Here is a 15,193-nt window from a genome sequence, read left to right on the forward strand (position 1 = left end):
TAAACTAAGGATGTTAAATAACGAGTAATTTACTAGTCGAGTAGTGGACGGAATTTCCATCGACAACTCGACTAGTCGATAGGCACTTCCGCATTCCTCCTTTGGAATGTACAAGAGCCTCACTGGGGTTCTTGTACATTTCAAAGGAGGAATGCACAACTCTACCTGCAGCCCGGGGCCAGCAGGAAGTCCCGCCGACTCTAGGCTCCAAGAGGGCACTTTCGCTTTGAAATGCACAATTTGAACAATTACTCTCTCCAAAAACTGAATCATTGCTTCCTTTGTGTCTTCTATTGTATTATCCAAGTGTTCCAGCCACAGTGCAAGTTCCTTCCTATCTCGAGGGGGCTCTTGTGCATTTCAAAGTGGTAGCACCCTCGTGGAGCCTGGAGCCAGCGGGACTGCCCACTGGCCTCGAGGTGCACAGGCGTGATGGCTTTGAAATGTACCAGAGTCCCCAGCGGGGGCTCTTGTGCATTTCAAAGTGGAAGCACCCTCATGGAGCTAGGCTCCATGCTGCGTTGCTGCTTTAAAATGCCACATGGAGCCTGCAGTCAGCTGGGGACTTCCCACCTGACACTGGACTCTATGCACTTTGAAATGCTGCAAGGAGCCCGGAGGCAGATAGGGAGTCTCCAGCTGACACAAGGCTCCGTGTGGTGCTGCCACTTTGAAGTAACACCTCCCTCCCCTCTTTTGCTACCTCTATCTAAGGGTATGTCTACACTACATGGCTCCATCGACGTAGCCATGTAGATGAGCTTTGTAGACATAGCAAAATGAAGCGGCGATTTAAATAATCGCCACTTCATTTACATCAAAATGGCTGCCGCGCTGTGCCGATCAGCTGTTTGTCGGCTCAGTGTGGTAGTCTGGACTCTCCGCAGTAGACATCGAAAGCCTTTATCAACCGCCCCGTTATGCCTCATGGGATGAGGTTTACCGGGGCAGTCGACAAAGGCTTTTGATGTCGACCGCGGAGTGTCCAGATACCGCACTGTGCTGACAAACAGCTGATTGGCACAGCACGGCAGCCATTTTGATGCAAATGAAGCAGCGATTATTTAAATCGCCACTTCAGTTTGCTATGTCTACAAAGCTCATCTACATGGCTTCATTGACAGAGCCCTGTAGTGTAGACATACCCTAATACAGGAAGCAAAGGTTGCGGGTGGGGGAGGGGAAGAACCGACTACTTGACCAGACTATCCGATAAGCATTTGCTTATCGGACAATTGACTAGTCCTTAACATCCTTATTACATACATGGGTAATCCAGCTGTACAATGTGAAACTACTCATATATGTAAAATTATTCATAAGGGCAACTGCAGAACATTGGTGTTTGTAACCCCAGGAAAGCAGGGATATGGCTAAACTGCAGCCTGTTTGCAATCTCACACCAGTATAAATCAGGAGTAATTTAGGCCAGTTTTCGTACTAATTAAACAATATTGGTTACTGGTGTAATCATTTTGGTAAAAACCACATCAGTAAAACACCTAATAGGGACATAGTTATGCCAGTGAGAAGATGGCCTCATACCAGTTTAAGTTATTCCCAGAAATTATGGGAAATAAACTATAAGGACAAGACTCTTTTACAACTGCATCCACACTATTGGGTTGTACCACTGTTATTAGACAGCGGCATCCCAGATAGTGAAAGCATACAAAACTGTGTAGACAAGTTCTAACTCCACCAAAGTCAACCAGTGTTAAATGAAATCAAATCAGACCTTTTGTGTTTAAAATAAGCACAGGCAACCATGTAATAAATTAACTTACTGAAGTTACTGAAAAACAGAACACTATTATACCAAAAATCAAATAACAAGCTTCTCTATAGTTTTATGAGCTTTGTCTATTGCAAAATATATACTGAAAGCAGGTCTCTTTCAGGACTGTTTGTTCAGCTTTCACTCTGTGTACAACACCGGCAGATACAAAAATAGCATCTCTCATTATATGACTATTCATCCAAAAAATGATTCACTCTTAAATAATTAACTACTTCTGGTAGGTTCTCAAAAAAGAACTGTACTTTCAGCCCTCATGAAAAGAGGCAGGAACAGAATGTAAAATTCAAAAACGTGCCTGCAATTTATATTCCATCATCATATTGAAAAATAAAGCAAAAGAGACACATTAACATATTTTTAAAAAGATGAATTTTTGAAGCCCATCAGAACTGACACAACTGTCCTGATGTCACTGCTTATGTCTCCCTTTCAAAGAAAACAGAACAAACTGAAAGGAGAAAATGAATCAGGCATCCCACATCTCTGCTCAGCAACCTAATATACCACACACACAAAAGCATATTTAAAATTTAAAAGAAATAGTGTATAAGTACCCATCACCATTAAGGAGTGCATATTTTGGAACCAGGCTTTGCCTAGGCAGCTGTCAAGATTAACAACAACAGAAATACACCTGGTTCCTGAATTCTACCTCTGAACCAGATCCTGCAACATCTATGGCAGTTCTGTCATTGTGTTCTGTAAAAGAAGGTTCACTCACTTTAAGCCTCTGCAACATTTTGTACTGAACCTCCTTGTCCCAGATATGAGGTCCTGGCCCATCCAGAGGCCACTGAAAGTGTAAGGACCCTTAACTAGCTTTAATGGGCTCTGGATTGTAGCTTAAATCCTTAAAAATTCATCAGTGACCTTACATCTCACTTTGCTGACAGTGGCAGCCAATGCTAGTGCCAAGATGATACCAATATTGACAAGAGGAGCACACTGATAGATAACAGACCCATCACCATCTCAGTGGCTGACATGAGATATGCAACAGAATTTCTCAGGTAATTTCTCTGATAAAAACTGTTATTTCCATCTTTCAACATTCAACCTGTGGTTAAACCTGATAACAGCAATAACATGCCAGATTTAGCTTTTAAAATCCATATTATTTTGGATTATGAACAAAGTTACAACAGGGTCCAGTGGGCAAGGTCCTGGACTTGTGCTGGAGTCACTGAAGCTATGCATAAGCTTGCTACGTGGACCTCACTGCAAAGCCAGAACCTAGGAACACACAACATACTTTTTAAATTTAGGCTCCTAAAACAATATTGAGGCACCTCACTAGAAGTAGCCTGATTTTCAGAGGTTCCAAACTTCTGCAGCCACCACTAATTTGGGAATTGTGGGCACTCCGCATTTCTGAAAATCAGGCACCTTCTGTTTAGGTGCTAAAACGTAGATTTTTAAAATCAGTTTTAAAAGCTAAATAATATTCACTTCTAAATCAGACACTGGCCACTGGAACTCTCTCACGTGAGCAGAACAGGATGGTTATGAACCATACTCCACACAGGAGGGAGTGAACAGTTACAGTCAAATTAAATTACAGACGCTTTAAAATCAAAGTGCTACAAAAAATAACCTTAGTGTGGTCAATGTCAACCCACCGCAGTTGGCACAAACTATATAAATGCCTTTAGGTATGTAATGCCACAAAAAAAAACACTTACCTTGATGATCAGTTGTTTTGTTGATGCTTTCAGCTGTGAATGTTTACTTGTTACAAACATTTTCATCAGTAAATAAAATACTGATCTTTCACCTTGAACCTTCTCTGCTTCTGAAACATCCTAAAAGAACAATGGCTTTAAATCCCCCTTATGTGATAACACTGGAGAGGAATAAGTTACACTGAGGCGGTAGGATAGCAAGAACTGTTTTGCAGGCCTCAACTTTTTTGGGCTCGCCAAATGGAAGTAGCATGATTTGAACAAACTTTCCAATGAGTGGGTGAGCAAGATGAGTATAACAGCCTTTGAGCGGTAGAAGGAGTGTATGTAACAGGAAAAACAACTAATAGAAAGGTCTAAGTAGAGCAGTCTTTTCACTACACCCTTTAACTTTCACCCCTCACCAATAATCCTGATGTCATAGTAATACTGACTCAAGGGGAAATAAAGCCACTCATCCCAGGGCTGAATTTAGCCCCCAAAGAACAAGAAATCTGTAGTTACCTCTGTTCTGACCGATGCCCATTTATTACAAATTGCACTACTTTACTGCTTATTCTATTTTTGTGACCAACCCAAGGTGAAAAACACAAAAGCTCTTTCCACCATTGTTGAATGTGGCCTTCTAACTTTTCCTCTAAGTACTTGTCTATACGAGTAGCGTGCAAAACAGAAAAATGACACTGCTGGTGAAACTGGCAAAGAATTAATTTTTGTGACAGTTTCAGAGAGCTTTCCTGATCCCACTTAAGTTCCTTCCCTGTCCTTTCTGGCTGTCTGAATACGATGGAGAATCTGCTATTACGGAGGGTTCCAACAAGGGCAGCCTTGAGTCACTTCTTTTCCACACTGCCAGCTTTCACAAGTTAGGTTCAGCTCCTTTCTCCACCCACCTATAGGAGGCGCTCTTCCTATATGTGCCTGTGGTAAGTGAGAAGAGAGGGGAGTCTGTGAAAGTCTCCATGTGCCAGAAACAAGGAGCCAATGAGGGTAAGGGTCTTCTCCAGCAGGTATTTGAAGTAGCACCTCAGCATCCTGCTTATCTGCTTTCCATCCCACAGTATACAGCAGATTCTCACTCTTGTCTCTGAGAGCAGCAGATTCTAGGATGCCCCTTCTCATTCTTCCTCTGAGGGGGAAATTTCTATTCTCACTGACCAAGGTACTAGACCGTCACTTTGCATATCTGATGTGGAACCAACAATGCCTGTTTGCAACACAGAGGGGCTCTTACCAAATTCAGACAGCCACTGAAATGATACAACTAGCACTAAAAATGTGCAGCATCAGCAAAAAAGACAAGAGGGCAACTGGTAAAGGAAATGTGCAAGAACCTCTGGAATTCTCCTACCTGTACTCTGAACCAAGCGAATTTATTTGCTGGCAATTCCAGGGCCACTTTCAGTATGTGGTGCTGTAGAACAGGAGGGATCTCCTCTCGGAGACCTTTTTCAGTGACAATACCTGGGGTTAGAAAGCAGTTAGCAATTATATCACTTTGCATTTCTAGAGGAATTGTCATCCAAGGATCTCAGAGAGCTTCACAAACATTCAGTATTTATGCCTCAAATCACTCTTATGAAGCCAGGCAAGAAATGCATAGATTTTAAGAACAGAAGGAACCAGGATTAATATCCAGTCTGACATCTTGTGTAACACAATCCAAAGGACCCCACCCAGTTCACATGGTAGAAATTGCTATGCCCATCCTTGATAACATAGCCCCTCTGGTTATTATGCAGCAGCTCCAAACAGTAGTTTTACATTGCAAGTATAACAGAAAAGGTGCAGTTCACACTGGAATGGGAAATTTATTGAAGATCACCATGTGGGATTTGGCCTAGGTCAAATATACAATTCAGAAAGCTGCAGTAAGAGAAATCTAGAGTTGCCAGTTGCCCCTGAGTGTCATTTTCTTATTTGATATTACAAGAGACATATTCCTTATTTTGGGACATCATAGCCACAGACTATAACGGCAATGCCATAGTCTATTCCCTAATTTTACTTCAGCATAACTCAACTTTTCCAAGGGAACTCCGATCTATACTTGTTTCTCAAAAAAAACCCAGACATGCCAGTGTTTCAATGGGACATATTCCAAAATTAAGTGCACTCTAAGCACAATCTTAGCTTTTTTGGTAACTTGGTTTAAATCAATTATTTAAATCATCTTGAGCCCAGTTTCTGCTTCTGACACCTTACACAAGAGACTCTGCATTGGTGATTTTTAAAACTCTTCTGAATTACCTTGTCCTCTAAGAGGTGGCAATGTTGCAAATACAAAGAGTTCCAAAATAATTGTTTAGAGTGGGATTGTCACAGAGCCCTGAAGGCGTTAGGCAACCATATCTCATTGAAAGTCACTGGCAGTTGGGCACCTAATTCCCTCCCAGCTTTAGAACCCTACAAATATAAATATAAATGAAAAACACACCACAGACCATGAAATCTGGTCTTGTGTATTTTTACCCTAATGGGGGAGACGAGCATTTCTCAAACTGGGGTACTCGACCAAAAGAGAGGGGGTCTATCACGGTTATTGTACGGGGTGCACTATTGCCACACTTCCTTCTGCATTGCCTTCAGTGCTGGGTGGCCAAAGAATAACAACTGCAGTTGCAAAACCGTGAAATTTCAGACTTAAATATCTGAAATAATGAAATTTACTACTTTAAAATTCATACAAGCATGAAATTGACCAAAATGGCCTGTGAATTTGGTAGGGCACTAGCTATAAATTCCAGAGTTTTGCAAGAAAATCAACCTCAAGAAATAGATAAGAAATTCTTTTTTGGAATTTAAAAATAGGAGAGGAAGTGACAAAATAGATATGGAATTTTATATCTTTTTCCTGTTGTGACACTGGCAGATTATGTGTAAGCTCTTGCCAAGTCTGAAAGGATCAGCTGAACACTGACAAATTCATATGTGGAACCCAGACCCACTCACCGATATATTAATTATTGTTCAAGATAGGTGTTGTAACACTGTATTTAGACTCTGCAAAATGCTTGTAAGTTGCTGCACACATTAATCTGATTTATAATGTCTGTATCCCATGCTATAAATTAATATTAAAGTTTGGTTTAGGATTTTGAAAATGCCGGATATGAACTTGTGAGCCTCAGCAGGAACAGAGATTCCCCTGCCCAGCAAGGAGGACAATCCAGGCCACTGTAGGACAGAAACTTCAGGGAATGTTCCATCCACCCATGAAGAAGTTACATGCAGGAACACTTCTCTCATCACTTTAAACTCTGGGGGAGGAGCATATAAAGATGCTCATAAAGATGCTCTCAAGAAGAAATACTCTCTTTGCTATTTGGATTCTTACAGGGCTGGAGCTAAGAAACAAAAGCAGAGATCTCCAAGATCAACCTAGTTTAGCCCAAATGACATTAAGTGAACAGATGACTATATCTCTGTCACCTTTTGGAACCATACATCGTAACTCATTTGTGCTTATAAGCTGCCTGCTTTAACATGTAAATAACCCTCTCATTTCTTGCCCTTGTTAATAAATCATTAGTTTACTACAGGACTGGCTATCAGCTTTGTCTTTGATGCTAAATCTAAAGTACAAACTGATGTGGGTAAATGACTGGCCATGTGGGACTGGGAACAACCTCAGTATTTTATTTTTAGATAAGTGAATATCTATCACTGAGCCCAGACAGCTTGAGTGGCAAGATAAACTGGAGTGCCCAAGGATATGCCTGTGACTCCATGGTAACACCAATACAGTGATCCAGGAGTTCACACTTGTTACTGGGTTGGGGAAATCTAATTATAGAACACTGCACCAGTTGGCCCTGCATTTCTGACAGTCTGCCCAGAGGCTGGCATTCACAGTCATGAACCACTCCAGACACCAATGCCCCTGTAACTCTTAATATTTATAGTTTTATAGCTAAAACCTTGGGGTGGAGATCTTGTCATTTTACATTTGTTTGTAAAATGCCATGCCCGGCACATGCTGCAAAACTAAATGGTAATGTAATAGAGAGTTTAAAACAAGTTACTCTTTTGATAACATTAAGTAGAAAAGTGATCAACCTCTTACTAAGTAGAAAAGTGATCAACCTCTTACTAAGTAGAAAAGTGATCAACCTCTCCTGCTGGAAGCTTTTGTGCTTTCATTAGTCAGCTGATAAACATTTAAATACCCTTAACATACCTTTTAGTAGCTTGCTGAAATCAAAGTTGCTCTGAGCTACCAAGTGGGGAACAGCCTTCTGACAAAGGCATATGACCTGAAGTAACACAGCTTTTAGGAGAGTGGTCTCTGCATCATCTGAGCCTGAACACAGACAGAGAATATATTCAGAATTAGTTTGTGCATTTCCTTTGTCTGAAGGAAAAGTAATCTCACAACACTGTAACGCAGTGACTTTCAGTGTATGGCTCTTGAGCTGCAAGTGGCTCTTTAAGGGGTCTCCAGTGGCTCTTTGCAGCACATGTTGTTAAAACACTGTGATTTAATTACTACTCAATCAGTATGTTTTTATTATCTTAGCAACCAATTAAGTTATCAACTTGCACTAAGTTATTAACGTATTTGCTGTGAGAGTAATACACATATACGAAACTAAATATTTCCCCTGTCATTCACACTCACTGTGGTTTTTTAGGTAATATTGATCATTAATTTGGTTCCTGAATCTCCAAATGTGAAGCCTTAGAAGGAGACTATTGAGTATCTATAAGACGTGCAGCAGGTACAACAGAAACACCATCACTCATGTACAGCAGTCATCCACTTTTAGGCAAATGGCATTTCAGCAGTCTAAACTATTTTTCTGATTTACTGACAGCTTCTATGATGCGACGCTGTATAAAGGCAAATTGTTGTACAACTGGTAGTGTAAGTAAATAAATAAAGATGGCCAACAAATTCTTTACAGCCTTTTTTACCCCATGTTGACCAGCATTTCCCAAAGTGTGAAACATTCCCCATTGCCTAAGCAGGTATGAAAACTGGATGAGAACAGACTCTTCAACTATCCTCCACACTCTCATCTTTTAAGTGTTAAAAAAAATGAAATCTCTTGCTGCAATGGCTGCAAAGAAAGCCATGAAATCATGACTTACAAGTAACTGATGCAGCAGAGCCTACCTAACTTGGTAGAGAGCCTGACACAACCCCTCTTTAGGCATGAACTGCCCTGTTTGTTTCAACAAGTGCTAAATCAGAGACTAATGATATAATACTGACACTTAAAATACCAATTGTTTCACTGCTCACAAAATTTGTATGAAAGGAGAGGAGGTTTTGTATAGCAAAGAGCTACACAAGTGTTTCTCCCAGCCTGGGACATGCCACCCTGACAGGGCACAAAGTAAGAATGTGTGCACAGAAAACACATTAAGACATGGAGGCCATTTAGCAATACTTGGCTGGACTGCAGGGGGCAAGACTAGTTTCAATTTCCTGTAGAAGGACTCAGTTTTAAAAGAGTTTGTTTGTAGATAAGTTTGCACAAATGAAGTAATACTTCACGATTACCTACAGACACCAAATTTTGCATAAACAATCCTGCCACTAAAATTAGCTGAATGCACTACTTTTTACACTGGAATATGCTGGGTGAAAGGTTTAAACAATTATTTTTGTTTTTCACTGGAAAAAAATCATGACTATTATGATTAGAGCCCATCAAAAATATTTGCTAACAAAATTAAAATCGAGTTGCCTATTCAACTGTCATTTTAGTGCAAAGAAAATTGTTATTACAAATCACAAAGTAATTCAAATTAATTACAAAAAGAGTAATGGAAGCTTTACAAGTTTCTGATTCAAATTTACTATGTATGTTAATTATTCAATAAAATGAATAAAGGTTTGAAGATGAAATCCTATAAATTTAAAACTGTTCTCTTACTTTTCTTTAGCAAGCACATTAATAAAAAAATCTATGACATCTATATCGTTTCTTGAACTTTCCTAGAAGAGTAACTTATGCAAAATGACTTTACCTAGTCAACAATGGGCCACACCTGCTAGTATGTAATATTCTTCTGTTTGTCTGATTAGCCTACCAAAGGACCAAACTGACTGAATATCAAATACTAAGGATAAAATCCAGGATCCGGTAAGACAGTGGCAAAACTTCCTTTAACTTTAGTGGGGCTAGGATTTCACTGTTTATATACATTTTGGATATAATGCCTACAAATATTTTCCTACCGTGCTGTTCATCTGTTTCAGTGATCTCAGTCATTTCCTCCTCAATGGCTCTCTCCCCAGCCTGTTGTGCTCTCTGTTGTTTTAGAAGTGACTGCCAGACTGCCACTATGCTGTTCATATCGGGTAAAAGCTAAGGCAGAATATACATGAGAAAAAAACAACAACAGCTTTTCAGTGCTGGACAATGCTGCAAATATTCCTAATGCACTGACAAGGACAATTGCTTATATTATGCAGTTTGAATGCAAACTAAAATCACATTTTTATTTTCAGTTGTGCAGAGCATAACCATAGGAAAAAATCATATCAAAACCCAATATGAAATGTTACCAGGTTTTAAGCACTTTTTGGCTGTCTAGATTTCAACATAATAGACATTTTCAAACTAAAGGCCAGTTTCTGCTATTGGTTACTTGGATGTAAATCTGGATGAACTTCAATGACTACAACTGACTTTAAGGGAGACCAGAATTTGGTACCAAATTACAAAAAAGCTGCTCTTAATTTTAATAGGAAAAACTTAAAAAACAACAAATAGTCTAGTAGCACCTTAAAATCTAACAAAACATGTAGATGGTAACATGAGAAGTGGGCTGTGCCCACGAACGCTCATGACACCATCTACATGTTTTGTTAGTCTTTAACGTGCTACTAGACTATTTGTTGTTTTTTAAGTTTTTTCTGTTACAGACTAACTCGGCTACCCCTCTGAAGCTTAATTTTAATAGTTTTCCTCCATACTAGCACACTAGCTGCCAATGTTATGAATTCATCTTAGAACAGAATTTTATTGGCTGACCATTTTTATTAGCTGCCATGCACTACTACATACAGCACTGATTATTAACATTTAATAAAAATGACTATAAAATGCAGGTTGGACCTTGCTGGTCCAGCACCCTCGAGACCTGACCAGTCCCAAAGGAGGGAGTTTGCTGGACCAAAGAAGGTTGGTCCCTCTGTTGACAGACACAGCTCTGGGCTCTCATGGGATCTGTCAGCAAATCACCAGGCTCCTCTGCCTCTGGGCTACCGGGCTTCCAGCTCCTCAGCCAGCCCTGGAGCCACTGGTGCTCCATGCCCAGCCACAGGCCTGCCAGCACTCCCAGACCCCAGGGTGCCAGGACTCTGCTGTCCCGAGCCAGGGCTCTCTGGTCCGGGGGTTCTCTGGTCGTGATGCATCTGGGACCACGGTTGCTGCCAGACCAGAGAGGTTCAACCTGTACCTAGGAACTTCCATCTGGTTGGATCCCAGGATACAATAAATCAAGGGCAGGGTGCCTGAGCACACTGGTGCAGTTATCTAGTGCAAATGGATAATTCTAGGCCCACGCTGGGTTTTTTTTATATCTTCTTCTATTTTGCACCTTGCTAAGGGCTTCTCTGTACAGTTGGACAAATTCCTGCATCATCAGTGGAGTGTAGATTTCTGACTTCTGCCATATTTCCTCATTCAAACAGTGTTCAATATTTTTCAGGGATCTTCTCAAAATAGTTGTCATAAGGGACAAGATGGTGTGTTTCACTGTTTTGCTGGGTAACTAAAAGAAAGAGAGGCTGAATTAACAACATTACAGTGCTTGTTCCCTATGCATTATAATCAAACCACAGGTTGAACCTCTATAATCCAGACTTCCCTCCTCCAGTAACATCTATGGTCCTGCACAGGTGGGTGCTCCAACACTGGACCACTCACAGGGAAAAGCTGGGGGCCCCATGCTCGGCAACTCCTCCCTGCCCTCCTAGAGCACCGCAAATCACTGATTTGTGGCATTCAAGCTCAGGGAGGGAGAGGGAGAACCAGGGACGTGCATTTGGGGGAAGTGGCATGGGGCTGGGGAGTCCTGTGGCTAGGGCCTGGAAGTGCAGGCCACGGGGCTCTGCAGCCACCTGCCTCCTCTCCCAAGTGCCCCCACACCTCTGCTCTGTCAATGCCAGCCCCTTTGCTGCCGCCATGGTGCAACCACACAGCCAGCAGCAGCAGAGGGGCTGGCATTGACCTCCCGGGTCCAGCAAATGCCATGGTTCGGGACAGGTCAGATCCCAAGTCTGCTGGACCGGGTATGTTCAACCTGTATTTTTCCTGAACTATATGTTGAAACTTTAAACAAGATCATTTTTTCTTAAAATGTGGGTTGTTAGAGAGAGACACTGGGTTCTCACTACAAGCAGTAGAAGAAACACCAGCCCTTACAGCCAGCAAGCATTCGCACAGCTGTGGCTTACAAGGAGAAGCAACAGGCAGGGAGACTTAAAACACATGTTTAAGTGCTTTCTCAAATCGGGGTCACTATTTGAACCACTGCTCATAAAATTTGATAATTTATTTTAAAAATTACTTGGCTGATCATCTTTCACACCCTTAACCCTAAGGAGGCTGTTTGGGAAAAGCCACATTGAGACAAGAAAATGCTCTTACATTTAATCCTTGGGTGAACATAGCTTTATTGCACACCACAGGAACTGTTGTTACCATCACCATAGAAAGCAATCTAGGGAGCGGAATAAACTCTGTAGTTTTAAAGGAGTTGGAAATCTCTGGTTGAGCCTCATAGACCTGAAATAAAAATACAAGACTGGTGTAATCATGCAGATGGCAGCCAATACTACAGAACACATTACAAACTAGAGATATTAAATATCAGTTAACTGAACAGTCGAGTAACCTCATGATTTCTTATCAGTTAGTCAACTATTCTATAGTCCCCAGGGGCAGCAGTGCAGGGTGCCTCGTGGGAACTAGTCCACAAGGGGAGCCAGTTTAAAAACTAGCTCCTCTTGTGGACAGGCTGCCTGTTGCCCTGTGCTGCTGTCTCTGACACAGAGGCAGAGACAGCAGTGCGGGGTGGCAGCAGCCTCTGTCTGGAGGGAGGGTCTAAGCTCCTAGACCCAGCGTAAACCAGAATTGAGCCAGGCTGCCTGCCCGCCTGGCTCCTAATACACTTTAAATGCAGAGCCACAGCGGAGGTAGGTCCTGGACCTGGTGTGAGCCATTACTAAGCCGGGCTGCTGACCAGCCTACTAAAAAATTCACTGGTTTGGGGGCGGGAGGGAGGAGGAAATGAGCAGGGCTCGCCGAACCGCTGAGAGCCTCGCTCGCCAACCACGCTGTCTGGCATTCTGCGCATGCACAGATCGCCAGAACCCGGCTCTTCTGGGTTGTAATCTACTCACCATGGGCGGGTAGATTACATAAATTGTCGAGCCCTGGAAATGAGTGTAGTCTATAGCATTAACCTATAAGCTTTTGCTTATGGGTTAATCAGTTAATCGACAATACTATTACATCCCAATATCATTTGTCAGAGATAACTAACAGTACTAAATGTGAGATTCCAAGCAATGACAAGCTCACTCAAAAGTTAACAATAGAGCATACACACTTAAAACACAGTCATTCTACAATGATGATTGCTAATGAGTAGTAGTACATCCTACAGAGCATACACCAACTTTACGTTCAGTTGTATAGGAAACCCGCAGAAAAATTGTCAATTATCCTCGAAAGCCCTGTTCTATAAACCACTCAGCTATTTTTAAGATTAAAAAAAAGACAGAGGCATATACAAAAAGGACAAAAGGATTCACTAGCCGTGTGCTGTTGTGTCTTGAAAACCCAAATCCTCATTGGCATTTTTTTAACAGACTGTTATGCCAACTTCTTCTTTCCCAATTTAGCTACATGTTTATACCTCTTTCTACTCCCAGAATGGCCTTTTACCAAATGTTGTTCTCACTTACTTTACATCTACCCTTCTCAAAGATGCCATGGCTCCGAGCTACAGCTCATTTTACTCAGCATCCACATAAAACAGGATGCTATTTTTTCTTTACCATCTTCAACATTTATTTTACAGCATCCTGTCTCATCTTTCCTAACATAACATCAATTGCTGAATGTGTTTCAGAACCCTTACATCCTTCCTTCCTGTGTAAGTCATTTAAACCACAAAAGTTTAACTTTTTGTAGTTGGGCCTTTGGATCTGGTTTGATTTTTAAAATCATTTAGTTATTTAAAATAAGTGTCTTGCTGCCTTTTAGTGAAGGGACTAAGCAGTATATGTGCACAGCTGGGAACACACTACATCTTCATCCATAAAAGCCTCAACTAAGGCACAGTCTCCTCTAACACCAAACTACATTTTCTTTCAAATAAGAGGCCAGATCCCCAGCTGATGTAAATCAATGTAGAGCTACTGAAGTCAATGGAGCACCCTCAATTTATACCAGCTGAGCACCTGGACCAACTTGAAGTCAACCTTGAAAAATTATTCCCACAATATAACCCAATTAACCCAAGTATCGCAGGGCATCCCAAGAAGGATCCATTTTGCACAGTACTAATAATGTGATGGAATGCCCTGCTGTAACAGATGGAGTTAAGGGTAAACAGCCCAATATATTAAAGTTTCCTTGTTAACTGGTTTTAGGTAGGTTATGAAGGGGTCTGACTTTTCTATCATTTCTATTACATAATCACACAAAATCATAGTTCTTGTTTCAACAAAATAAAATGCTGATCTTAGCATCAATCCTGGTCTTTTTAATATACAAAAAGCATGAATTTTTCATATTTCTCTTACCTTTCTTAGCAATTTAATATTGTCCAGCCAGGTTGATTTCACTCTTGGAATGAAGGAATATTGAGTTTCCTTGAAGTATTTATTCAGTAAATCTGGGCACACTTTAAGAATATTCACCATAAGATCAGCAACCATCTCATCCTCTGTTGCAGTTTTTAAACTCAGCAGAAAGCGCAGAAGCACCAAATTTCCTCCTCTGTTAACAATACATTTTGGGAGAGAAGGAAGAGAAAAGTCATAATTTTAATACTTTTGAGTTGTCCACTAGTTCAGTAACTCAATATGAATGATGCTATAATACAAGAGGTCAAATTGTGCTCTACTCTAATTTTTTCTGGTGCAAATCCAAGTAACTTCATTGACATTAACAGAATCACTCTGGGGCTATGTTTAGACTGCAGGCTTCTTGGGCAAGAGCAAATCCACACTGCAAAAGCTCATCGAAAAAGCGATGTGCTTTTGCAAAAAAGAGCGTCCAGACTGCATGGACGCTTTCTGGTAAGTAAGCTCTGACTGCTATGCACAGAATGGCCACCAGGGCACCTGTGCTTTTTCCTCCTTTTGCGCAAAAAAACCCATCTTCCCTGTCCCCACACACCTTTTTGCAAAAGAACTCTTTCACAAAAAGGCGATCTTCCTCGTAGAATGAGGAATACCTACGCCGGAAAAAATCCCTCTGTTCTTTGGATTTTTTTGCACAAAAACAACCTTGAGGTGTGGACGCTCTGAGTTTTTTCCAACAACTCTATAGTGTAGACATAGCTTGGATTTATACTGGTGTAACTGAAAACAGAATACAGCTAAAGATCTCTTATATGATATACTGCAATTAAAACAGAGCCCTCATCAATACAGTTATAACTGAGATATTAAAAAAATGTCTAACCACGTTTCACAAACTTGAACACCTAGAATTATAGCGTTACATTAAACTGG

At 41.0% G+C, this 15,193-nt stretch overlaps 1 protein-coding gene across 2 annotated transcripts in view; it reads right to left on the reverse strand.

The window, feature by feature from the left end:
* Positions 1 to 15,193, reverse strand: part of URB1 (URB1 ribosome biogenesis factor) — an 82,594-nt gene that overhangs the window by 47,987 nt on the left and 19,414 nt on the right. For both annotated transcript variants that reach the window (XM_089773696.1, XM_075910757.2), the window contains exons 9-15: positions 14,258 to 14,453; positions 12,093 to 12,230; positions 11,041 to 11,214; positions 9,674 to 9,803; positions 7,664 to 7,786; positions 4,835 to 4,947; positions 3,484 to 3,603 (exon numbers count right to left, since the gene is read on the reverse strand). In XM_089773696.1, the coding sequence (XP_089629822.1) occupies positions 3,484 to 3,603; positions 4,835 to 4,947; positions 7,664 to 7,786; positions 9,674 to 9,803; positions 11,041 to 11,214; positions 12,093 to 12,230; positions 14,258 to 14,453 (994 nt within the window). The remainder of the gene's footprint in view (positions 1 to 3,483; positions 3,604 to 4,834; positions 4,948 to 7,663; positions 7,787 to 9,673; positions 9,804 to 11,040; positions 11,215 to 12,092; positions 12,231 to 14,257; positions 14,454 to 15,193) is intronic.

This window comes from Pelodiscus sinensis, chromosome 1, assembly GCF_052426305.1.
Source record: "Pelodiscus sinensis isolate ZL-2025 chromosome 1, ASM5242630v1, whole genome shotgun sequence".
Classification (NCBI taxonomy): domain Eukaryota; kingdom Metazoa; phylum Chordata; order Testudines; family Trionychidae; genus Pelodiscus; species Pelodiscus sinensis.